The 26,586-nt window shown below is 37.6% G+C and overlaps 3 protein-coding genes and 1 pseudogene across 4 annotated transcripts in view; 2 read left to right on the top strand and 2 right to left on the bottom strand.

Moving 5' to 3' along the window:
* The window catches only part of LOC306861480 (cadherin EGF LAG seven-pass G-type receptor 1-like), a gene marked incomplete at its 5' end in the record, with an annotated part of 116,603 nt that extends 110,485 nt beyond the window's left edge, over nt 1–6,118 (bottom strand). Inside the window, one exon of the mRNA XM_079403744.1 lies at nt 2,596–6,118. Within this exon, the coding sequence (XP_079259870.1) occupies nt 2,596–6,118 (3,523 nt within the window). The remainder of the gene's footprint in view (nt 1–2,595) is intronic.
* A 4,576-nt stretch (nt 6,119–10,694) lies between these two features.
* Nucleotides 10,695–13,616, top strand: LOC306861107 (L-threonine ammonia-lyase-like; annotated as a pseudogene). Its single transcript has 6 exons — nt 10,695–10,829; nt 10,924–11,105; nt 11,184–11,313; nt 12,016–12,159; nt 13,196–13,269; nt 13,362–13,616. The product of its transcript is annotated as an L-threonine ammonia-lyase-like (transcript).
* Nucleotides 13,617–14,756: 1,140 nt separating this feature from the next.
* LOC306861819 (EKC/KEOPS complex subunit TPRKB-like) lies at nt 14,757–15,874 on the bottom strand (the record flags this gene model as incomplete). The annotated part of the gene is made up of 5 exons (XM_079404307.1): nt 14,757–14,766; nt 14,944–14,972; nt 15,068–15,244; nt 15,663–15,788; nt 15,869–15,874. The coding sequence occupies 5 exons, from the start codon at nt 15,872–15,874 to the stop codon at nt 14,757–14,759; spliced, it is 348 nt and encodes a 115-aa protein (XP_079260433.1).
* Nucleotides 15,875–16,576: 702 nt separating this feature from the next.
* Nucleotides 16,577–26,309, top strand: LOC306861484 (dol-P-Glc:Glc(2)Man(9)GlcNAc(2)-PP-Dol alpha-1,2-glucosyltransferase-like). The gene is made up of 4 exons (XM_079403753.1): nt 16,577–16,927; nt 17,007–17,204; nt 21,449–22,636; nt 25,857–26,309. Exons 1-3 carry the CDS (start codon nt 16,763–16,765, stop codon nt 22,505–22,507), a joined length of 1,422 nt encoding a protein of 473 aa, XP_079259879.1. The 5' UTR covers nt 16,577–16,762; the 3' UTR covers nt 22,508–22,636; nt 25,857–26,309.
* The last annotated feature ends 277 nt before the right edge of the window (nt 26,310–26,586 follow it).

The following is a 26,586-nucleotide window of genomic DNA, read 5'->3' on the forward strand; positions in this document are numbered from 1 at the left end:
TACAAGTTCAGAGAGTTTGGTAATGCAATGTAGAATAGTCCAGGTATGCGAGTCCTGCAGCGCTGAGTGGGCTACAGTCAACTACATGAGACACAGACGCAGTGGCCCACGGGGAGAAGCTCAACCCGCTAGAACAGTCTGCATGTATTAGCAGGCTCATTTGCTGACAGCAGGGGTAAAAGAGGAAGAAAATGGCTAGAAGTGATGAATTACCTCCCCTCTTCTCTTTAGATGTGACATGGATCAAAATCAAAAGATAAAGTGCAATTTCACTAGTATAAATGATGGCTGGCTCCATATTTCTTGAGACTTCGACAGATGGCTTATCACCCGTATTGATCCGGCACAAAGCACAAAGGTGCAGGGCTAAAAAAAGCAGCATCATTTTGTAGGGGACACCCCTCAAATCGGGAAAAGGCTTGTTGAATGTTAGCAGACACCGATAAGAGAGATTAGGTTACTGTTCAAACACACAGCCCTCACTCCGTCATGTTTGCTGTGCAAACCGATGTGGTTTTAGGCTAGAATGGCCCTCGTTTTGACTAGAATGTTAACTCAGTTTTATCAGGGACATATCTGGGACTTCTTGTGTGTCCCCAAGCACTTATTTAAATAATTAAAGGTAAGTCGATAAGAAAAACACCTGTTGAGGAGTGAAAGATAACAGTGTCTTCATAGTGTTCCATTTGTGAGGTAAGCTAAAAATGTGAGCCATGTGGTAACACTGGTTTTATAGCAGTCTAATATATTGTTCAACACGACCGCCTTAAGTTGAGGTTTTTGAGCGTGGGATCAGGTAGGAAAAGATAACAAATGGCACATGTTTACTTTTCACAGTCTCAAATATGAATACAAATATTTTATCACTTTGCATTTAAGTGTGGAATGTGGTCCATTTGAATATGAATGTGGTTGCTAGTGTGCTACTATGCATTTGTTTTGACTGGGTTTTAACATGTTGCTATGTGCTTTCTAGAGTGTTTCAGCCCCAAATCAAAAGAGCCCATCCCCAAGTCTATGATATTTTGGTGGATGTGGATCAGGCCACTCGGGTCGAATATTTCTTTACTCATTCATTAATTTTGTACTATTTTGCCTGTTTTATTGTTTGCCAGGACAACATGATAAGTCAGTTTAGTCAAAAGTAAGATCAGCTTTTAAAACTTAGGTTTGATGGTTTAAAGTATAACCAATATAAACAGCAAACAGTAATGCATTTATGCAGTTTCTAAATGTATTTAATTTAATATAGCTAATACTAGATGGAAAACAAAACAAATTAACTAAATTATTTCGGTCTAAGTTGTCTTTCAGCTCTTCTAAGACTCAAAAATTGCATGATCAAAAAACATTTGCTACATTTTAGAGGAAGGCTGTCTTTGAAGCACCTCATTATCAGTTAAAAGCATTCACTCGCAGACCAGAGTAGACATTAAAATCTAGCTAAGAGCTCTGTCACATGTTTTCCCTTAAGGGCCGTTTCCCTTTCCCTGGGCTGGAGGTGAAGAGGTCACATAAGCAGCGTTAATGGTTACCTAACATCTGACATGTGGGTATGTCCAAGGAATAAAATGCATTAGATTATCAGACCAAAAAGAAAGAGATCTGTGTGAAATAAGAAGGGGGTAAAAGAGGGTGGGAACTGCTATGGCAATGGAAACCGATGTGTCTTTGTCATGAATGAGAGAGCATGGCATGAATGCGGCTCATTACAAACCTAACAATGACCATGAGCATGCACATTCAGATGAGGACCGGCAATCAGACCAACAAAGACACGGCCATAAAGCCACAAGGTACAGACAAGAGAGAGCTGTATTCTGTGTGATGTTTTTGAATTGCAAGTTGCAAATTAACAGGAAGAGCGGTATGTGGGAGGAAAAGAGAGATAGAAAAGAAGGACAGAAACAGAGAAGGAAGAGCGTGAGATATGAGAAGCTGATGCCATTTGAAGAGAAAGGCTGTATATGTGAGCATGTTATAATCTAACACTGCCAGAGATATGATAAAGCACTGTAACAACACATTAACATGCCACGTAATAAGAATAAATATCAATTAAAATCATTAAAGAAAACAACTCACATTAAAAAAAACAGCTTAACTGTGACTTGTGGGATTAATTATCACAGAGAATGAAAAGATAAACTGAGTGATCTGTCAGTGGGAAGTAAAATGGATAGTCATTTCAATACTAAGAGGCACGTAATTCAACAATAGATTATGGTGTTCATCTCAAACATTTCATAACAGAATACTGGCGGGGATTTAGATTTAACAGAAGTTAAATAATCCTCTAAAAGTGAACCGAGACTTCATTCTCATGCACAAACGGTTCTCGACTTATTCAACATTTCTAACAAACACCTCACAAGCAGAAGAACAGGATTGTGGTTCAGCCTGCAGCAAACACAGCCTGAAATCATGCAGCCCTTCAGAGCAGCAGATCCATCACTTACATCAAACCAACATATTTAAATTAATCACATTTGATTTTTTTTTTCCCAGCTTACCCTACACTGCAAAATCTCAAATTTAAGGTACTTTTCAAGCAAAGACAGTTGATTCAAGAGATACAAAGAAAAGTGCACTGACCTGTGACAGAAACTTTCATGGTGGCCTCCAGAGGTCTGTTGTTATCCAGATCTTTGCTGAGTTTGAGCTCTCCGCTATTTGGGTTTAGAATCAGCAAACTCAGCTCATTTCCTTCAATGAAACTATACTTGATCTTATCTGACACATCTGGGTCATAGGCAGGTACCTTTCCTATAATCCCAGATGGAAAACTGTTGGATTTGTTGGTGACGTAGTTATTGAAGATAATCTCAAAATTCTGCAGGACAGGATCGTTGTCGTTGACATCAATCAGACGAATGTGGACGGTCGCTCTGCTGACCAAAGGTGCGGACGTGGCCTGTACGACTATGACATACTCCATTTTAGTCTCGTAGTCCAAATCCACAAGTGCTTTTAAGTCTCCAGTGAACATATCCAAATCAAAGACCTCTGGGATATTTCCTTCCACAATCTGATACAATATCTGAGCGTTAGTTCCTTCATCTGGATCCATAGCGTTGATCCGGGCAACCACCGAATCAACAGGACTGTTTTCTTTGATGTAGATAAACAGTTCATCCTTCTCAAAAACAGGAGCATTGTCATTGATGTCCAACACAGAAATCTGGATCTCCACCGAAGCTTTGAGAGGAGGAACTCCTCTATCTACTGCATAGGCCTTCAGGTTATACACAGGAACGTTCTCTCTGTCCAGCTTCCTTTGTGTTCTTATAATTCCAGAGTATTGCTCAATCATGAAGTCTCCTTCCCCATCATCGCCACCTTGAAAGGTGTAGCTCACACGCCCATTAGACCCCGAGTCCCTGTCTGAAGCAGATATCTGGAGCACACTGGTGAACTCAGGTGCGTCTTCAAACACGGTGCCCTGATAACTGTCCCTCCCAAACTGTGGCACATTATCATTGGCATCCAGGACAATGATTTCCACATAGGTGGTATCAGACTTCTGAGGGATTCCATTGTCTCGAGCAATGATGGCCAACGTGAAGGAGGCTTGATCTTCATAGTCAATCTCCATCTGCGTGGTGATGGCACCTGTGTCCGGATCAATCTTGAACTGTGGAACATTGTCCTCCATGACATAGGTAATACGTGCATTCTCACCTGTGTCTTCATCTGTTGCGCTGATTACCACAACAGTTGATCCAATGGGTCGGTCCTCGCTGAAGGTCTGATGGTAGCTGGCGCTCTGGAACACGGGTCTGTGAGTGTTAGCATCAGTTACATTGATGAACACCTGCGCGGTGTCGAAGCGTGTACCATCCGAGGCAGACACAGTCAGAACGTACTGGCGTTCCTGTTTGTAATCTAGCGGCAGTGCCAGTGTGATGAGTCCACCTCCGCTTTGACTAGTAATGGCAAACCGGTTCCGCGTATTACCACTGGAGATCTGATAGGTGACCACACTGTTTACATCACGGTCCAGAGCTGTAACAGTTAACACACTGGTCCCCACAACAGCATCTTCATTGATTTTTAGCGAGTATAGCTTTTCGGTGAATGTAGGGATGTTGTCATTCACATCTAGGACAGTAATGCTAACGCTAGCCGAGGACGACATTACTGGAACACCATTGTCTCTGGCTTCAACTCCAAAGGTGTAATATTCAGTGGTCTCCCTGTCCAGCTCAGAACTGACCGTTATCCATCCAGTGCTGTTATTGATGGTGAAGGGAAAGCCTGGAGTGGTGTCTGTGAGGCTGTAATCCAAACGAGCGTTTTCTCCAGAATCGGAATCGATGGCCTGAATGTGAATCACGGAATATCCAATAGGTACGCTTTCTAAAACGGTGGCTTGGAAAGGAGTGCTTACAAACATAGGAGCATTGTCGTTCACATCCACAACTTGGATGACAACAATGCCTGTTCCGTTAATGAGAGGAGGCCTGCCTCCATCCTGGGCCTTTATGCGCAAGTTATATTCTCTGATCATTTCGTAGTCTAGAGGGTTTATGACATCTATGGCTCCGGTTGGGGTGTGAATGAAGAACTGACCTTTTACATTGCCGCTGATTATGCTGTAATGAACCTTAGCGTTATTGCCCTCATCTCGGTCAGTGGCTTCTACCTGGGCCACTTTAGTGTTAACGGCCACATTTTCTGGCACCTGAACTATATATTTTTTCTCACTAAACTGAGGATAGTTGTCGTTTTCATCTTCGATTGTGATGTGCACTGTCGCGGTAGCACTGCGGGGCCCAGGGTCCCTTCCTTGGTCATTGGCCTCTACTATTAGCTGATACTGTGCCATAGTTTCTCTATCTGGACGCACACGAATCTTGACCAGTCCGTTCCGAGAATCAATTTCGAACCCAGAATTAACACCCTCGCCATTCACAATCTTATATATCATGTTCGCATTGGATGGTGCATCTCCATCTGTCGCCCTGACTGTAATCACCTCATAACCAACTTCAACATTTTCTCGTATCCTTACCCTGTATTCATTCTGTTCAAAAACGGGTCCGTGGTCGTTGGTGTCACTGACTGTAACGGTGAGGTACGACGTGGTAGTGCGTCGCGGTGAGCCATTATCAGTTGCAGTGACTTTAAATACGTGCGTGTCTTTAACTTCTCTATCTAAGGGCTGCACAGTCTCAATGCTGCCGGTTTGGGGGTCTATCCGAAAGAAGTCATTAGAGCGGCTGTCGAATAACGCTTCCATGCCATACTCGATCTCCCCCGCCTCTCCAAGGTCGCTGTCAGTCGCTTTGAGGGTGATGACTCTCGTGCCCCCGGGCTCGTTCTCTGGCACAGAAACTTGGTAGTTCGGTAGCTGAAACTGAGGCGCTGAATTCACGGCTCGCTTTATTCTCGATTTCCATTGATTTGATGCGTGTTGCGCAGAATGTAATAATGATGCTTGGACTGAGGCGAATCGCAATTTGAGCCACATAGAAAGGGACTCACCGTTTGAATGGTGAAACGAACAGCGGATAGTCTCTTTAAGGCGTCTCAAGTCTGTCTCCAAACAGTACGCGTCCTTCACATGTAAAGTCCCGTTACGCACAAACACATTCAGGTGGTCTGAGGTGCAAGAAGCAATAAAAAAGTTTCTTGTGAAGACAGGCAAATAGTCCTTAAAACTAAGGAGTAAATCACCTGGAGAAAAGCAGGAAGCTATTCCTAAATTATAAATGCAATCCACGCTAATATCAGGCTTATTCACTCTCTTCCTTTTATATTTGAACACGCTGTTTCGTCCGTGTACAAATACATTGAAATGTGCTTTAACTAGTCCTTCAGTTGTTAATGATTGGATTTTAAAATAAAGAGACAGCGCGCTGTGAGGGGCGCGCGCACAATCCACCTCTCCACTTAAACGCACTGCTCCATCTCTCCAGTCCACTGTAATAAAGTTCCCAATGTACTTGGAAGTTAAAGTCCTGTCTATTTTATACGTCCAACCTGGTCCCAGTGACAAATTGGCCAAAACAGCTCCAGAACGTAAAGTCTCCGAGAGGTGCAAGTCGAAACATCCCATGAGAGGAGCGCAGAGGAGAAGGTGAACCCATAATAACCAACACATTACTAGATCCATGGTGTAAAACTCCACAAAACATGTAGAAAAACACGTCAACTCTCCTTCTGCCTGCACGTCGATCTTCTTTTATCCTTCATTGTAGCTTTTCAGCAGGAGAAAACGCAGTTTATCAGGCTGGTATCCATGGAACCAAGTCACATTACCCACGTTAAGTTTTAAATGAGGACAAAATGGCTCCGTGCGTGCGCGTCTCTCCCCGAGCACACACACACACACTCTCTCTCACACACACAGTCATTAACATAAACCTGCACGCACCTCCTCTCAGGACTAAAAAATAACTCTCATGGAAATTCAACTATTGCATTTATTCGTTGGTTCTTTTGGCGACTTTTACACCCGAACGCTAGAAAAGAATTAAACAAAAAATTGAGATTAAACAGTTTCTCTCCGCATAGGCTATTTCTGGACGTAAATGCTTGCATTTAAAGATTTTTTGTCTCCTAATGTGACATGAAAGCGCAACACGTGTTTAAATCGCTCAGTTTACAAGCGGCTGTAAATTAATAAAGATAATCAATACTGGATTCGCTATCTGCTATTCGATATGGGTTGAGTAAAACTAAATTGTTCAAGAATTAATGATTATTTATTATCTATACAATAACCATTACAAAAATACCTTGCTAGCCACAAGTTACGAGAAAAAAAAAGTTATAGTGGTAACATGGCATAGTCAGTGAAAATGACAGAAACTTTCTGTTTTGCAAAAAGTTTTTAAGCATGAAAAATTTGGTTTGGTGCAAAACAATCATTACAGGGATGTTTTTACTTAGCCTATCTTTTGAAAAAAATAATAAAAATAACAAGCTTGACTTTGGAGTTCTTTTGAAATTTATTTCCATATCATTATACTTCATTTTTTAAACATGTGTTCATAGGAACTGCAATGCATGCTCTGCTTTGAAAACAATTGTATTCTTAAGAAGATAATATATATAGATATAATATATTATCCTAATGGTTAGAGAGTTGGACTCGTAATCCAAAGGTTGCGGGTTCGAGTCTCGGGCCGGCAGGGATTGTAGGTGGGGGGAGTGAATGTACAGCGCTCTCTCCACCCTCAATACCACGACTGAGGTGCCCTTGAGCAAGGCACCGAACCCCCAACTGCATAAAATGGCTGCCCACTGCTCCAGGTGTGTGTGTGTGTTCACTGCTGTGTGTGTGCACTATGGATGGGTTAAATGCAGAGCACGAATTCTGAGTATGGGTCACCATACTTGGCAGTGTCACTTCACTTCACCTCAATACAACTACACTCTTATAAATAAAGATTCTTTATGGCATCGGTGGAACATTTAACACTCATATAACTTTTTTTCCATTGCGCAAAAGGTTCTTTATAGTGGAAAAAGGTTATCACGATTACTAAAATGTTTTTCACACTAAATAAATAATGGTTATTTTAAAGACTGTTCGCTGAAATGTTCTTTGAGGAACCAAAAGTGATTCTTCTCTGGCATCTCTTACAAAACCCCCCCCTTTCTGTATTTTTAAAATGGCAAAGTTTCTCTTTTACAGATTGCTGAATAGTGTTGAAAAAACACAGAAGAGGAATTAATGCCAAACCCCTAAACATTTGCTATTATCTATATTAGGCTTAAATTTCCTTTTAAAAATCTTTATAATATTATCAGAGGACAGTCATTTATTCTCCAAACCCCAATGTCTTAACATATGTTATATTGCATTTTTTTAACTATATATAGTTGAAATATGTTAATTCCGTGTTATGTGTACAGCATGGCTGTCATTAAATGAAACTGAGGAAGATGTCCAAAGGCACTAGTAGACATACCGTAAGTGATTCGCTCACGCTCTCTATTGGCAGAGAAAGGAACTCAGGATAAAGGATAAACTCAGGATAAAGTTCTCAAAATCTCTCTCTCCAATGAAACAGATCCCCATGCTCTTTCAGAGAAAAGAAGAAAAAAAGAATTCATTGCATTTACATTATATTTAGTCATTGCGCAGACACTTTTGTATCAATTAATCGGTGGAATATATTACATTTAAAATACTGAGTGTCACATTTCTTGTGCCAAAGATCTTGTATAAAAGACTCAAAGAGTGTGTAGGCCTACCTCTTTCTTCTTTAGAACATGCTGGAAGCCAGCCTCAGCAGCTATTTTCTTCACAAAGTCTTTGGTTAGTCCAGCTAGGGGAAATATTGTGTGTTGCAAAGCATCCTGGGAAATATGATTGAGAAAGAACATCTGGTCCTTCAAGCGATCAGCACCGTGATAGAGCCGCACAGCTAATGATATTCAGAAGATTAAAGGTTAATATACAAACAAATCCCAGATACAGCTGAGAGTGAAGGAACATCATTCTAAATCTCTTAAATCTCACATAAACTGTCGAGAAAAGTCCATGTCCATATTTCAACCCAAAAATCAAAACAATGAATTTAACATATTTTACCTTTTTTTTTTTTTCATTGTGATATTATTTTCCCGTATCTTAAATAAGCGAGTTTCCGAAGTAAAACCATCACCTAGATGCATTAAAAATCTACACAATAATAAAAGCACACAAATAAGAGCTTTAAACTGTATTTATTTAAATAGAGTTATAAAATCACAGCTCATGCAATATTTCGTTTTAACCTTCCAAAGTGGACAAATAACATGTTCAGCATTTTAAGTTGTGGACCCCTTATACTCACAATTAACACTACAACAAATAGGCAAATTTATTCCTTTCACTTTTCACAAAAAAACCGAAGTATCAGTCAAGTCCTATTTTTTATCTCTTTCCCTGGAAAACACTACAAGTTCATCAATCCCACTTAACTTACCTAAAGTATTAACTGCATACTGATAAAAGTGTTTAAACTTGATGTGTTTGTTACACATTATGTCTGGATTCGGTGCTCTACCCTTCTCATATTCCCTAAGAAGATTACTGTGAAAGAAAGAAAGAAAGAAAGAAAGAAAGAAAGAAAATGAGCAAACTGTGTACAACCTTTTGAATTCAATGATCTTTCAAATATTAATACTGTAATACTTACCTAAATACTTCATGCCAGTATTCTTTAACATATGAGACCTGGCGGAAAGGCATATCCAGCATCTTCACAGTCTCTCTCTGATGAACAGACCCCTCTCTCATCCTGAGAGTCCCAGTTCTTCATGAACACACCAGTCACATAGCCTGAGAAACACATATCATATCATATCATATCATATCATATCATATCATATCTTCAAACAAATGATGCTAGTTTGAAACACCAGAAAGTGTCTTCTTGTCTGCAACTCGGCTAATTGAAGTTTATATGCATCGTTTTATCATTTTTAAACATAACAAAACTGATTTTTTTTGTCTTTCATGTTTTGTCAAAATGCTGCTTTCTACAATATTTTGTATCAAATTCAAATAAAAAGCTGACTTGACATTCATACATGTCAGTGTAATTGAAGTTTCCAAATACTTTATGGTTGTTACAATACAATCTAGAATAGAGTATAACAAAGCACATTATAGTATTTAATAAACAATTTGTATATTATATTATAATATATTCATATATAATATTACAGCATGTTATTTTGTACATCCACACACAAGCACAACAGAGTTTATGCGCGATTGAAAACAACAACTTTAGCAACTTATGAAATGTTTTGATGCTCATAATGTGCCCAGTGAATGCGTTTATTAAGTACACTGATATCTTACCCATTCTTTTGAGTAACAGTGCACTGACAGAACTGTCAACCCCTCCAGACACAGCACACACAACACCCATGGCATCTATTTTAATATGCGCTCAAATACATTTAATCAGACAAGTAAAGGAAAATAAAAAGACATTTCACGCCTCTGCTATAAAGGTCGCAGTAATTAAAGTTCTTTTCAAAATATTGACCGATCGGAAACAAAAGATCAGCACAAGCATTGATCTTACTGGAACTCCTTAAACGGTAACACTGCAAGAAGTGTGGCGTTTAAAGTCCACAGAAATATAATAAGCAGTAGAATGGTAATCAGAATTGAAAATATATTAAATGGGCGTGACTTTGTGGTCCGAAGGTTAATTCCAATTGGTGAGCTCACCATATTATTCTTGTTTTAATTGAAATGAAACATTGAAATCATACAGAAATATAGTTTATCAAAGCAGCAGTATAGTTCAACTAAATGCAATTCAACTGAAAACCTTCGGGCTTTTATGTAGAAGTTTTATCGTTGGGATATACCAAAATAAACTATTATTTGGCACCATTTGTTTCTGAAAACCTATATGAATGCTGTATCTAGTAGGATTTGTTTATTTGTCTGTTTTTCTTCTACCTTTTGCCTCCTCGTACAAGAACATATGGGAGAACAATCTAAAGCTCTCCTGTGTTCAATGCATTAGCAATCAAAACTAGTTCTGTTAACACACTTGTTAATGAAAACAAGACACAATATATATTTTTAAATAATAATATATAATTTAAATTATTAATTAATTAATGATAAAATTATAAAATAAATATAAGTAACTACATAACTACTTATATTTATCATGTTAAATTTATATATATATATATATATATATATATTATTTCGAGCATGAACGATGGGAGATGTCTCAGCAGGCAGCATTACTATCGAGATGCTTAGAGAGGCATGTGGATCCCATGGTCCCAAACCACACTTCCACTCAACAACCTCTGCAACCTTCACATCAAACTGGAAAACATGCAGAGGACCGGTGAGTTTGAGATGTTTTGCTTCTGTTTGCTTTGGTTATGATAGCAATGTGTAAGCAAGCATATCATGATTTGTTTTCTTTCCTCTACCACCAGGTTCATTTAAGATAAGAGGCGTTGCAAACCAGTTTGCCTGGAGACTCCAAGGGGGTCATTTTGTGACCATGTCTGCTGGGAATTATGGGAAGTCTTTTGCATATGCATGTAAGCATTATGGATCCAAAGGCAAAGTGATGATGCCAGAAACCGCCCCCATCTCCAGATCAGTTCTGATACAAGTATGACACTCTCATGCTGATACGGTTACACTTTTGTCATAATTGAACGTTTTAACAAAATGTGTCAACCATTTGCAGAGTTTGGGTGTTGAGGTTGAAAGAGTGCCAACTCCTCGTCTCATGGATGTTGTTAACCGAAGTGTTCAAGAGGACAGCATGACTTTCCTACATGATGATCCGGATCTTATCGCTGGACATGCCAAGTTAAGTGGGATAGATCACCCAAAGCAAGGAAATCCTGTCATTATTTACTCACCTTCATGTCGTTCCAATCCTGCATGACTTTTTTTTTTTTCTTTAGTTGAACACAGTAAAAAATTGTTTGAAGAACGTTCACATGATTTTGTTCATATAACGAAAGAGAATTGTGACTGTTACTGTTAAGCACCTAAAAGAACATAAAAGCACCTTAAAGGCATCATACAAGTAGTTTCTTGGAAAAACAATAATTGGTTGGTAAATGACAATAAAATGTTAATTTTTGGTGAAATATTCCTTTAAAATGGACTTATCAACACACTCTGTACCTCCAAAAAAAGGTACAGAATCTGTCACTAGGGCAGTACGCTTTCAAAAGGGACACTTTTGCATCTTATTTACCCTACAGCATGTATATTAGTCAAGTCAAGTCTGCTTTATTGTCAATTATTCCACATGTACGGCACATACATACAGAGAATTGAAATTGCGTTACTCTCAGACCCTTGGTGCATACAGTTAACATTTAAGACACTGACAGTAGACGTTCAAATACGGATAAATACAGTTTAAACATATGTACATGCAACTGTACAGTATATTAGTACCTTAAAGGTATCTTTTTTAGAGTGCATGATAAATTGAACATATGCATCAATAATGTATTATAACTGGTTCACTCATACCGGTGTCTCTTGGAATGGTAGTTTAGGTTTTGAGATCCTGGAAGTTGTACCCTATCCAGATGTTGTGGTTGTTTGCTGTGGTGGAGGAGGGTTACTTGCTGGTGTGGCAGCTGCCATCAAACTGTCTGGTTGTGAGAACACAAAGATCTATGGAGTGGAGCCAGAAGGAGGTGAATATTCAAATTAGTTATCAATGAGCAATACATTTCTTACAACATTCATTAATCTTTGTCAGTATTAGTTAATAAAAATGCAGTTGTTCACGTTTATTCATGTTAGTTAAAGTAGTGCTGTCAAACGATTAATCGCATCCAAAATAAGTTTTTGTTTACATAATATATGTGTGTGGACTGTGTATATTATGTATATACAAATACACACATATAAATATTTACATGCATATATTTTATAAACATATTTTCGTAAATATATACATGCATGTATGTGTATTTATATATACGTTATAAATATACGCAGAACATACACTTTTTGGATGCGATTAATCGCGATTAATCGTTTGACAGCACTAGTTAAAAGATACAACTTTGATCTTAAAAATGTATAAGTACAAAACTAACAGCATTTTGTAATCTTAGTTAATTTAAACTAATGTAGTTAACCAATAAATGGATCTCTCTTGTAAAGTGTTACTGAAAAGGACACTGAACCTTCAAGCAAGCATATTAAGGGAATTAAGAAGCATAATTAAACTTTCAACACACTTCACTGACTTGCGATTTATGCCAGGAACAAAATACATAATGGAAGATAATGAGTTTGACAAAGTTGATATGATTGCACCATAAAAGACGGTAGCAAAAATGTACTTGTTTGAACCATGCGATTATTTTATAAGGTCTCACTCCCTTAATTATGATGTCAGATCAAATCATAATTCATAAGATGGAGTTTCACAGCATGACAGGGTTGAACAAAGTACAAACAAATCATTTTAGAAAAAAAATTATATAGACTGCGAAAGCATATTTTAACTCAGCCTCGTGTTCCAAACCCATAAGACTTTAATTCATCATAAAAACACAAATCTATGTGGACCAACTCATTAATGAAGAATGAGACTTGATCTGACTGAAATTAAAACTAAGGCAAAGTATCCTATTAATTAAATTACTAGTAAGTGAATGACACTTTTGTTTTTCTGACATGTGCATATTAACTTAAATAAACCCTCTTGACTTTCAACAGCATGCACAATGTACAAGAGCTTCATTGAGACGAAGCCTATTGGTATGGATGCTAAAAGCATTGCTTCAGGGCTAGTAAGAATTCTACTTTGAATAAAACTTTATGGAAGTGTTCATTATGACTGTACATTATTTGGGCTTTTTGAAACTTGTATATTGGGTTTCAACTTTCACCTTCAGGTTCTTTGCCATATGAGCTGTGTCAGAAATACATGGAGAACATTGTGCTGGTGACCGATGAGGAGATCAAATCTGCAGTTTCCACACTTTATAAGGCTGGACTCGTGGGTGAACCTTCAGGCACTGCGGCATTCGCTGCGGTCACGAATGACAAAATACCAGATATCAATGGCAAGAATGTGGTGGTCATCCTCGGCGGAGGAAACATTGGCAAAGATGAGCTTAGCAACTTTCCTGATTAAGTTAAAGGCTTATTTTGATAAGCTTTCTATACAGTTAAAGGATATATGTGACCCTGGACCACAAAGCCAGGGTCAATTTTTCAAAATTGAGATTTATACATCATATGAAAGCTGAATAAATAACATAATAGCTTATATGATTTTATAGCTGTGGTAAACTGGACCCTACTGCAACTTGTTTTAATTATACAAATGTTGAGCATACTGAAGAGGACATTACATTATTCATATTGACTACAGTCTTGCATATTTCTCATGCTGGAGATCTGGATGATTTAGCAACTTATTCAAACCTTCAAGAGGGAAAGTGACTTGTGTAGACTATGGCTATGTTCTGACTCTAGGCAAATTGTATATTGCACTATTAATTGCAAGTGATCAAATCAGATTTGTATGTCCAAACATAGCCAACTTATCTGCATGAGTTGCTTTGGCTACGACATAGGCGTACCCACATTTTTGATGATGTTTTCAAAACAGATGCAGGGAAAAATGGAGGTGCATCATGTCAGCCTCCAAATAAGCACCCCGTCAATCTTCAAACTCAGCGATGGAGGAGACTGATGTATATTGTGATGATTCATGCTGTTGCCACAGCCAGCCTCGGCCTCGTTTCAATACTCCCTTTGAATCCTTCATTTAAATACTGGGTTTGACATTATCGTCGAGTCGCTTTAAGAGTGATGAAAAATACTATTTAAATTCCAATTTTGAGAAGCCAGAGCCTCATCTGTAAAAATCTGATTCACATTTGCACCTCCAAAGGTTTTTATTTTTCTCTTGCGGTCCAGACTTTCAAAAACCTATCTGGATATGCAAAAAATCCTTTTTTTATGACAGTCTGAACATCTCATGACATGTAATTTGATTTTGTGAACACGGACAGCTTATAACTTAACTCATTGCTATAAAATACCTTTGTTTCTTGCTGATGCACAACTGACATTTTCATTAAAACAATGAGTCCTGCTAGTATGAATTGACTATGATATGCTAGCATAAGTCATTGAGCCATTTTAAGCTTTATTTATAAGAAAAGTGTCCAGGCTCTAGAAAATATGTATCTTATGATCTCCCCCTTAGAAATTTGACCCTAGTTGGAAACTGTATATAAGAAAAAACTGCATATTTGAAAATGGCTCACTCACATCTACATTAAAGAATGCTAACAATGTGTCACAAGATGCTATTTTTAAAAAGTGGGATATATATACAATATGTTTTCACATGTTCCACTATATGAGATCTGACAAGTAGAAATACAGTGTGGGTTTATTTAAAATATAAATATATAAATGTACTGATTTGCATCCTGCAAACAACACACTTTTCCTCCTGAGGAGCGATTTTGTAGAGCTGTAATGAGAGACACAGATGTACATTTCCAACAAATGCAATAAACGATGAACCTTGAATTGTTCTACATCAATACTTTGTGAAAGGAGACATACCTTTTTAATCTTGGCGGCATCAGTCAAATCAGACACTCGATCAACGGCAATCTGTTCTCCGTCCACCTTTGAGATGATGTCTTGGATGTTGAGGGTCTCGTCTTTGTTGTGTACGAACACAATGTGAACTGCACTGTCACTGTCCGAGATCCCAAACCTTTTGAATGCTTCAGATATCTACTTGCACACTGTAAACAAATAAAGTTAGCATCAGCTGGGTTCCTGTACTGAAATAACACTCACTTTGTTTGTGGGGGAAGATTAAAAATGATTTCAGATTAAACGCTCCGGGTTTCCCATTTTTATGAAGGTGAACTGGTGCCAGCAGGATCTGGAATCCACAACCTTTATAGAGAACATGAAACGTGTAAATATATGACAAAATATAGGCCTATGAAAATTCAGCTTTACCCACACAGGAATAAATTACATTTTAAAATACTGCCAAAAGTATTGGGTCAGCCCCTTCTAATGAACATATTTGACTACTTTCTATGAGTACAATCTTAATGTTAAAGCATATAATGATATTCTAGCTGTGTAACATAAATGATTTGTACATACTTTGATAAATGTTAACGTTACGTGCTTTTACCATTGATGGATTGATCAAGGCGCCTTTTATTTCTCCATTCACTGACATTTTTCTCAACTCCATCGCATTTTTTACACCTTTAAAGAGCAGTTGAGTCACCGTGTATTCAGGAAACAGCTCTAAGTCCTGCGTGACATGCGTTATTAATACTTTAAAGTCTTTTTCTAGACAGTGTGGCCACACACGGAACAATAATAATGTGACACCGTCATTTCCTGATGGGAATGTTCCGACAGTCGATGCGATTGTGTAGTAGGCAATATTAAATTTATTACAAAGCCCTACATTAAATTATATACATTAACTGTTAAGTTTTAGTTTATACAGTATATGAACAGAAACAAAACACTGGCGCAGGGGTATGGTTTCTGAAATGGGCGCGGCCTATCGGCTCAGAAGTCGTTTGTAATTGGTCGACTAGCTGTGATCGACGTATATAATAATATTTATATCTATATATTTTATATCTATATTTAACTCTTTATTTTGTATTTTTTTTATTCAATGTAATGCTTTTTGGGGGCACTGCACAGATGACAAATTTAGTAAATCAATTCAGATACTTCTAAAACGTACATTACATGGGCACACTGCTTCTGTTACATGTTTTTTATTTTTATCTTTTAATTCCATTATATTGAGATTGCAGAGGCGTATTTGTGTGTCAGGAACTAGTCTTTATAGGCTGCATGATGTATTTAAACAATTATTCTTACTAGAGGATAACTCTTTATGAAATTATGATTTTTTAAAATAGAATATTTAATAAGGAACTTATCATAGTATATGCGATGTATATATTTAAATATTACTACATTATTACTTACAACAGATGTATTATTATTATTTTAATAGTCTGTGACAACATCGGCGTGGAACTGATTGTTCACGCTTCCGGTTTCGACACGGACTCTAGTATGTGACGTACCAATAAACTGTCATATAAACTTAAAAATGCGCTTATTGCATGTATTTGCACATTTTTGACACGGTTTCAAGGAATGAATGCCTCGCATGCTCCCTTAATCATCCTCGTATATCACTCATTTCCATAAGTGTGTTATCAAATATCGAGTGTGTTCGTGTTTGTGTGGATAAGGATGGAGAGATTTGAGGTTTATATCTTCACTGCGCTGTGCAGCGTTAACTTTCTCATATCCTGCCTTCTGTTCTCCAAAATCACCCGGGAGCAGAGAGAGCCGTACATGGATGAGATCTTCCATGTTCCTCAGGCCCAGCAGTACTGTGAGGGGAACTTTCATGAGGTATGAGTGTTAATGATGCTTGAGTTTCTCCGTGTGTTTGTATGTTTAGGCTTTAGTGCTCATGTGTCTATTTCCACAGTGGGATCCGATGATCACCACTCTCCCCGGGCTGTATCTGGCATCAGTGGGTCTGATCAGGCCGGTGGTGTGGCTGGCGGATCTGAAGGGCAGTGTGGTCTGCTCTACTGCCATGCTGCGATTCATCAATCTGCTCTTTAATAGTGGCAATCTCTACATAATCTATCTGATCATCTGCAGACTGCACATGAAAGATAAGGTGTCTGATTTTTATTTTATTTGAATTTTGAAAGTTTATTGGTGATTTTTCCATTAGTGGCACATAACTTAAATGCTTTTTAAAAAATATTGAAAAATATCCTGAATAATCTGATTATGGCCTTGATCACATAATGTGTAGTTTTCATATTGTTTGTAATGTTAATGATGTTTTACAACGAGATGCACACCAGTTATGTATGTATGTGTGTGTGTGTGTGTATATATATATATATATATATATATATATATATATATATATATATATATATATATATATATATATATATATATATATATATATATATATATTATTATTTATTTATTTATTACTGGTGTGCATCTCGAGACAAAACAAAGGCACTGATATATTTTAAGATCAGTCAGTGCAAGTTTCTTTCAGTTAAAACGGCTCAGATTTACACTTTAGTCTGGGACTAGGCTTAAGCCTGGTCTGGGAAACCGGGGGATAATGTATTTTTTTTTTTAAATGGTTTGTTGGTGTCGTGGTAATAACAGCCGATTTTAGTCATTACTCGTTTTATTTATATAGCACCATATACATACAATGTTTATTGTCCAAGGTGCTTTACAATTCAAAGATAAAAGAAAACAATATAATTGTAAAACATGAGAGAGAGAGGGAGAGAGAGCGAGAGAAAGGCCAAATATATACACATTATTTAAAAGCAAGACATAATAAGTAGACTTATTACTATTAAGTATCTTTTTTTTTTTTTTTTTTTTTTTTTTTTTTCAAATTTCTAATTAAAAATTCAGATTTTCTTGATTTTAAAAGTGTTCATTATAATTATTTATTATTGAAGGGATGCATGGTTAGGAGGCAAGGCAAAAATAATGAAATACTGACAAATTTATCACTATTTAATCTTATCATACTAGTGGGCATGGGACCAATTTTCTATAAATATAATAATTTATTAATAGTAAATCTGTTTTATTTTCATTATCTGAAGAAACTGTGACTGTTACTTGTGGGTTGCTGGTTGCGAAGATGTGAAGTTATATAAAAAATGAAAAGCCACAACTAAATCAGCTGTTAATTATAAACATACATAAGCATTATAATTTCTTATATATTAATTACCAAGCGGGTAAGCAGTACAATAATTAAATACCCTTTGACACTAATATTATTTTATATATATATATATATATATATATGTATATATTATACATGTATATATTTATTATTATACACACACTCACCGGCCACTTTATTAGGTACACCTGTTCAATTGCTTGGTGTAACAAATTGCTAATCAGCCAATCACATGGCAGCAACTCAATGCATTTAGGCATCTAGATGTGGTGAAGACGACTTGCTGAAGTTCAAACTGAGCATCAGAATGGTGAAGAAAGGAGATTTAAGTGACTTTGAACGTGGAATGGTTGTTGGTGCCAGACGGGCTGGTCTGAGTATTTCAAAAACTGCTGATCTACTGGGATTTTCACGCAAAACCATCTCTAGGGTTTACAGAGAATGGTCCGAAAAAGAGAAAATATCCAGTGAGCGGCAGTTGTGTGGACGAAAATGCCTTGTTGATGTCAGAGGAGAATGGGCAGACTGGTTAGAGATGATAGAAAGGCAACAGTAACTCAAATAACCACTCGTTACAACCAAGGTATGCAGAATACCATCTCTGAACGCACAAAACGTCGAACCCTGAAGCAGATGGGCTACAGCAGCAGAAGACCACACCGGGTGCTGCTCCTGTCAGCTAAGAACAGGAAACGGAGGCTACAATTCACACAGGCTCACCAAAATTGGACAATAGAAGATTGGAAAGACGTTGCCTGGTCTGATGAGTCTTGATTTCTGCTGCGACATTCAGACGGTAGGGTCAGAATTTGGCGTAAAGAACATGAAAGCATGGATCCATCCTGCCTTGTCTCAACGATTCAGGCTGGTGGTGGTGGTGTAATGGTGTGGGGGATATTTTCTTGGCACACTTTGGGCCCCTTAGTACCAATTGATCATCGTTTAAACACCACAGCCTACCTGAATATTGTTGCTGACCATGTCCATCCCTTTATGACTACAGTGTACCCATCTTCTGATGCTACTTCCAGCAGGATAATGCACCATGTCACAAAGCTCAAATCATCTCAGACTGGTTTCTTGAACATGACAATGAGTTCACTTTACTCAAATGGCCTCCACAGTCACCAGATCTCAATCCAATAGAGCACCTTTGGGATGTGATGGAATGGGAGATTCACATAATGGATGTGCAGCCGACAAATCTGCAGCAACTGCGTGATGCTATCATGTCAATATGGACCAAAATCTCTGAGGAATGTTTCCAACACCTTGTTGAATCTATGCCACGAAGAATTCTGAAGTTCTGAAGGCAAAAGGGGGTCCAACCCGGTACTAGCAAGGTGTACCTAATAAAGTGAATTTTTATTTTATATATATATATATATATATATAATACACTCACCTAAAGGATTATTAGGAACACCATACTAATACTGTGTTTGACCCCCTTTCGCCTTCAGAACTGCCTTAATTCTATGTGGCTGAAAGCATTCTTTAGAAATGTTGGCCCATATTGATAGGATATCATCTTGCAGTTGATGGAGATTTGTGGGATGCACATCCAGGGCATGAAGCTCCCGTTCCACCACATCCCAAAGATGCTCTATTGGGTTGAGATCTGGTGACTGTGGGGGCCATTTTAGTAAAGTGAACTCATTGTTATGTTCAAGAAACCAATTTGAAATGATTCAAGCTTTGTGACATGGTGCATTATCCTGCTGGAAGTAGCCATCAGAGGATGGGTACATGGTGGTCATAAAGGGATGGACATGGTCAGAAACAATGCTCAGGTAGGCCGTGGCATTTAAACGATGCCCAATTGGCACTAAGGGGCCTAAAGTGTGCCAAGAAAACATCCCCCACACCATTACACCACCACCACCAGCCTGCACAGTGCTAACAAGGCATGATGGATCCATGTTCTCATTCTGTTTACGCCAAATTCTGACTCTACCATCTGAATGTCTCAACAGAAATCGAGACTCATCAGACCAGGCAACATTTTTCCAGTCTTCAACCGTCCAATTTTGGTGAGCTCGTGCAAATTGTAGCCTCTTTTTCCTATTTGTAGTGGAGATGAGTGGTACCCGGTGGGGTCTTCTGCTGTTGTAGCCCATCCGCGTCAAGGTTGTGCGTGTTGTGGCTTCACAAATGCTTTGCTGCATACCTCGGTTGTAACGAGTGGTTATTTCAGTCAAAGTTGCTCTTCTATCAGATTGAATCAGTCGGCCCATTCTCCTCTGACCTCTAGCATCAACAAGGCATTTTCGCCCACAGGACTGCCGCATACTGGATGTTTTTCTCTTTTCACACCATTCTTTGTAAACCCTAGAAATGGTTGTGCGTGAAAATCCCAGTAACTGAGCAGATTGTGAAATACTCAGACCGGCCCGTCTGGCACCAACAACCATGCCACGCTCAAAATTGCTTAAATCACCTTTCTTTCCCATTCTGACATTCAGTTTGGAGTTCAGGAGATTGTCTTGACCAGGACCACACCCCTAAATGCATTGAAGCAACTGCCATGTGATTGGTTGATTTAGATAATTGCATTAATGAGAAATTGAACAGGTGTTCCTAATAATCCTTTAGGTGAGTGTGTGTGTATATATGTGTATATATGTGTGTGTGTGTGTGTATATATATATATATATATATATATATATATATATATATATATATATATATATATATATATATATATATATATATATATATATATATATATATATATATACAGCCAGCCATCCATATAACGTACTATTGTATTTATTGAAAGTTATATATGCTAGTAAAATGTATATACAGAATTTCCAATAAATATAATAGTAATTTCATAGTAAATACACAGTAACTAGATTTTGTCATTAACCATGGAAACTGTGACTGGTGCTTGCGCATGCAAAACAATTGTTGTGTTGTTGCTCAGATATTTTATTTTTTTTTCAACATTGTGCTGGGTTGCAGTCCGTTTTATTTTTAGCCCTTTTTATTGTCTACCAGCTGAAAATTGTAAATCTGATGGCTTAGAAAATGTATAACTTCAACAAAGGCACCTGGCAATCACCCAAAAAAACTTAGCAATCGTATAGCCTTGGAATTAAGTTGAGTGACGCCTTCAGATCAACTGTTGAGTGTAATATTGTTTTATTTAATTCTCTCTCTTTCTCTCTCTCTAGTCTCGTTCTGCCGCTCGTCGAATATTCTCTGCCCTGGCTCTGTCCACATTCCCAGTTCTGTACTTCTTTACATTCCTGTATTACACTGACTCTGGCTCCACATTCTTCACCCTCTTCATGTACCTCATGGCGCTGTATGGAAGCCACAAAGCAGCGGCACTTCTCGGCATCTGCGCCATCCTCTTCCGCCAGACCAACATCATCTGGGTGGCGTTCTGTGCTGGCACTGTGGTGGCTCAAAAAATGGACGAGAGCTGGCGGACTGAACAGTCGAAGAAGCGAGATGAAAAGTCACCATCTCAGGTCCCTCTAACCATCAATGGGGCAATGAGAGTAATGCGTTTCCTGTTGGAATTCCTCAAATCGCCCAACAATATAAAAGCCGTGGTCTTGTCAACATGGTCCTATATTGCCGTAGCTGTTGTTTTTGCAGTTTTCGCTGTGTTGAATGATGGAATTGTGGTTGGAGATCGTAGTAGTCACAAAGCATGTCTGAACTTTCCTCAGATTTTCTATTTCCTGTCATTTACCCTTATATTTTCTCTTCCTACCTCACTGAGTTACCAAAGGATAGTCAGGTTTCTACAGTCTTTAAGAAAGCAGCCCTTAATTTATGCCGTACTGATGACGTGCTCCCTGTTTTTAGTCTGGAAATTCACATTTGTTCACAAATACCTCCTTGCAGATAACAGACACTTTCCATTTTATGTATGGAAAAGGATTTTCCAGAGACATGAGCTTGTCTGTTTCCTTTTAGTCCCTGGATATGTGTTTGCAGCATGGAACTTTGTAGATACTTTGAGGTCCAAGTCGTTGTTTTGGTTACTAGTTTTCTCCACGTGTCTGGTGGCGGCCACTGTTCCGCAGAAACTCCTGGAGTTCCGATATTTTATCCTTCCGTATCTGTTCTATCGTGTCCACATCCCCGTACCGTCTTTACCCAGACTGCTCCTTGAGTTTGGCCTCTACACCGCAGTTAACGCAGCTACAGTTTACATATTCATCTATAAAACATTTCAGTGGCCCGACAGTACGGCTGCACAAAGATTCATGTGGTGACAAAAATATGAATTACAATTCTTAGTCTCACACTTTGTCCAAGGAGTGATGTTTTCAACATCAAAAAATTCAGAATGTGATGCCACAACATTTCAGTACTGTTGAGCCATGTTCCAGCTTTGATTTGCTGTTATTTTTAGGGCCCAAGCCAGTAAGGCGCAGGGCCCTATTGTTCTTCTAAGGATTATTATTTTTTTTTTTTTTTCAATCATCCGGGCACTTTTGGGGGCCTTAACGTGCCCGAAAACTCTCGAAAATTGGCACGCACGTTGGAACCTGCGGCCATTAGGACGCCGCTGAGGCTGGGACCCGGGCGTGGCACAGGGGCTCTACGGCGCCCCCTGGAAAATTGTCAGAAAGCTTGATGTATAGCTCACACATACTTGCACGTATTCATATGAAACTCGGTACACATATAGAACTCATTGAGCCGAACAACTTCCGCGCAGCATGTCATAGGCTCCGCCCAACAGGAAGTCGGCTATTCAGGGCTGTTTAAAAAGCGCATGCTCTGGAATTTGATATACTCCTCTGAGGATTTCCATACGATTGCCACCAAACTAGGTGAACATGATCTCAAGACATTGGGGACGCTAAATTGCGAAGATATTTTTGATATGTCGAACGGTTTGCCCGTGGCGAGGCGATGAAGTTATGGCGAAAAATGAGACCCAGGAAATGCCTAATAACGTCCACATACATTGTATGATGTATATCAAACTTCAGTGATTTGTTCGTTGTATGATGCCGATCGGATAGATGTGACTATTATGACTGAAAGTTATAGCGCCACCAACTGGCTGCAGGAAGTGTGTCGTTTTCAAAATGCTTTGAATTCAGCATCTTCTTTTACCTCGATTTGCTTCAAACTTCACCAGAATAATGTCAAAACACGGCCGATGTAAAACTGTGAAGGCAATATTGATATCTAAAATTATGTTGCCATGGCAACGTGTCAAAGTTGAAAATTCGTTTCTGGTGATTTTGAGGCAGATAACATGTTTAGAATGTCATGAAACTCAACACACATATCAGTATTAATGATAGTTAGACACTGGAAAAAGCTCATAAACGGGCGTGGAAGAGACACTCTATAGCGCCACCTTTTGTCAAAAATGAGGGGGTTAGTTTTAGCTACAGACACCAAACTCGGTACATAAATTGTTCTTATTAATCCGGACAATTTTCTAATTTACAGTCATTAGCTACGACCAACAGGAAGTCGGCTATATTTATTTTAATGTGGGTTTTTTTTAAAAACGGGCTGTAAACAAATTAATACTCCTCCAAGCAGAAACACGGAAATCACACCAAACATTTTTTATCATGATGCCAAAATACTGAAGATGCTAAATTGCGGACGGATTTAGGATATCTTGAACGATGATTTAATGGCAATTTATTAGAGTTACAGTAAAAAAGATAATTTTTTTTTTTTTTTATCTTTTAAGAGCAGCTTCCAAACACTTCATAAAAAATTACATACACAGAACAATACAGTCTGAGGATATGTGATTAATTTCATGAATTTACAATACACTATGCTTAGGAGAAAATTTAAAAACTATCAGAGAGCTCTTAGACTGCTTCTGAGTGAGAGATCCCTGTCAGCCTGCAGCTGAGTGAGGGGTGGGGGTGGGCTGTGAGTGACTGTGTGAGTGACTGTGTGGATTGAGGAGCTGGGTGAGAGAGAGAAAGAGAGAGAGGGTCTGTTTTTTAAAATCTTTAAAAAATGCTTATAAATCATTAAATAAGGTCTCAATTCTTAACATTAGGAAATGCATTAATTAACGTGAACTAACAATGAAAAATATATTTTTACATCATGTTAATTCTTCCATGATAGTATGAACTAACAAAGAACAATTTTTTTAAAGCATTTATTAATCTTTTTAATGTTAGAAAAATAGTCATGTTCAAAAGATAAACTTTCAAATGTAATAATATATTAACACATTTTGGAATTAATATTGATCAACATTAAATGGTATATAATTATTAATGTTTATATATATATAATGATAGCTACAGACACCAAACTCGGTACATAAATTGTTCTTATTAATCCGGACAACTTTCTAATTTACAGTCATTAGCTACGACCAACAGGAAGTCGGCTATATTTATTTTAATGTGGGTTTTGTTTTTAAACAGGCTGTAAACAAATTCATGCTCCTCCAAACAGAAACACGGAAATCACACCAAACATTTTTTCTTATGATGCCAAAATACTGAAGATGCTAAATTGCGGACGGATTTAGGATATCTTGAACGATGATTTAATGGCAATTTATTAAAGTTACAGTAAAAAAGAGAAAACTTTTCTTTTCTTTTTTTCTTTTAAGAGCAGCTTCCAAACACTTCATAAAAAATTACATACACAGAACAATACAGTCTGAGGATATGTGATTAATTTCATGAATTTACAATACACTATGCGGAGGAGAAAATTTAAAAACTATCAGAGTTCTCCTGTCTCTGTGCTTCTAATGTTTGCGGTAGGTGACTGGGTGGGTGACTGACTGTGTGAGTTCAGTGAGTGTGGAGGGGGAGAGAGAGAGGGAGAGAGAGAGAGGGTCTGTTTAAACATCTCAATAAAATCCTTAAAAAATGCTTATAAAGCATTAAAGGTTTTGATAACACTTTATAATTAAGTCTCATTTGTTAACAGTAGGGAATGCATTAATTAACATGAACTAACAATGAAATATATTTTTTACAGCATGTTAATTCTTCATTGATAGTATGAACTTACAATGAACTAACAATGAACAAAATATTTTTTATATTAGAAAAATAGTCATGTTCAAAAGATAAAACTTTAAAATTTAATAATATATTAACACATTTTGGAATTGATTTTGATCAACATTAAATGGTATATATTTATTAATGATGTAAATTAACAACAGTTAAATAATGTTGTTTTTTAACATTGGTTAATTCACAAATAACATTAAATATTAACAATATATTTTTTACTTTATTAATTTGTGTTAGAAAAAATTATTCATGTTAGTTAATGGAAAAATAAATCATTAAAAAATGCTTATAAATCATTAAAAGCTTTGGTAACTATAATAATTTCTCCTTTGTTAGCATTAGTAAATGCATTAACTAACATCAACTACCAATGAAAAATATATTTTCACAGAACTTAAAGTTTTATATGTTCTGTGTGTGTGTGTTTCACAGAGTTGATGGTTTGGATTAACCCTTTAATTGCCGTATCCCTTAAAACCAAACTGCCAGAGGGTTACTGTGATGCTTGTGCTCGCTGGGCACCGTTTTATCGATGCCACCGGGGTGGCATATGCTGACGGCTTGGGCCCGTCATCGCTGCTCGCAGCTATATTTGTTAATTTGTTTGTGTTTAAGCCACTGGTGATAAAGTTATTTGCAAATGTATGAGCAAGGGTTTTGTTTTAGTTTACTCCGTATACTATATAATACATATATGTATATGCAGTTACTGTTAAATGAAACCATTCCCCTGACCGGCCCAATCAGAATAGATTTCCATTGTAATTTTGCCTATTATTAAGAACGAGCTTTAGTCATTCACCTTATGTTTGTGTATTTAATGTTATTTGAGTTCATTTAATTTTGATGATCATGGTGGCTGTTGTTCATTGTGTAATTGTATCTTTTATTTCATTATTGTCTCATTTCTTTATGGTAGACATGTTTCAGGTTTCAAATTTGTGAATGTTATTTCTCATTGTAAATGAATTCTTATGTCTTTCCTCTACTTCTTTGGGATATTAAATGCATTTTGATACATAAATGAGACTGAATACTGTACATTCATTATCTCCATAACTTTACTGTTTTTTTAGGGTTTCTGGATTATGAAAGCCTCCAAATGATGCATTACTACGATGATCATTTGACTGGGGATTTGAAAGAGCGATACATTACTCAACAGTTTGATTCTTTAGCCCAGAGGTACATTAATCAAATCGTAACCTAAAATTCTACATTTTATTATGCCCCTGATCCAGATTTTCCCCATGTCCAATCAAATGTTTCACTTCCATAAAATAAATCAGCAGTGAAGCAGCTTCTGATGGATGACA

The sequence above is a fragment of the Barbus barbus genome (genome assembly GCF_936440315.1).
Source record: "Barbus barbus genome assembly, chromosome: 42".
NCBI lineage: Eukaryota > Metazoa > Chordata > Actinopteri > Cypriniformes > Cyprinidae > Barbus > Barbus barbus.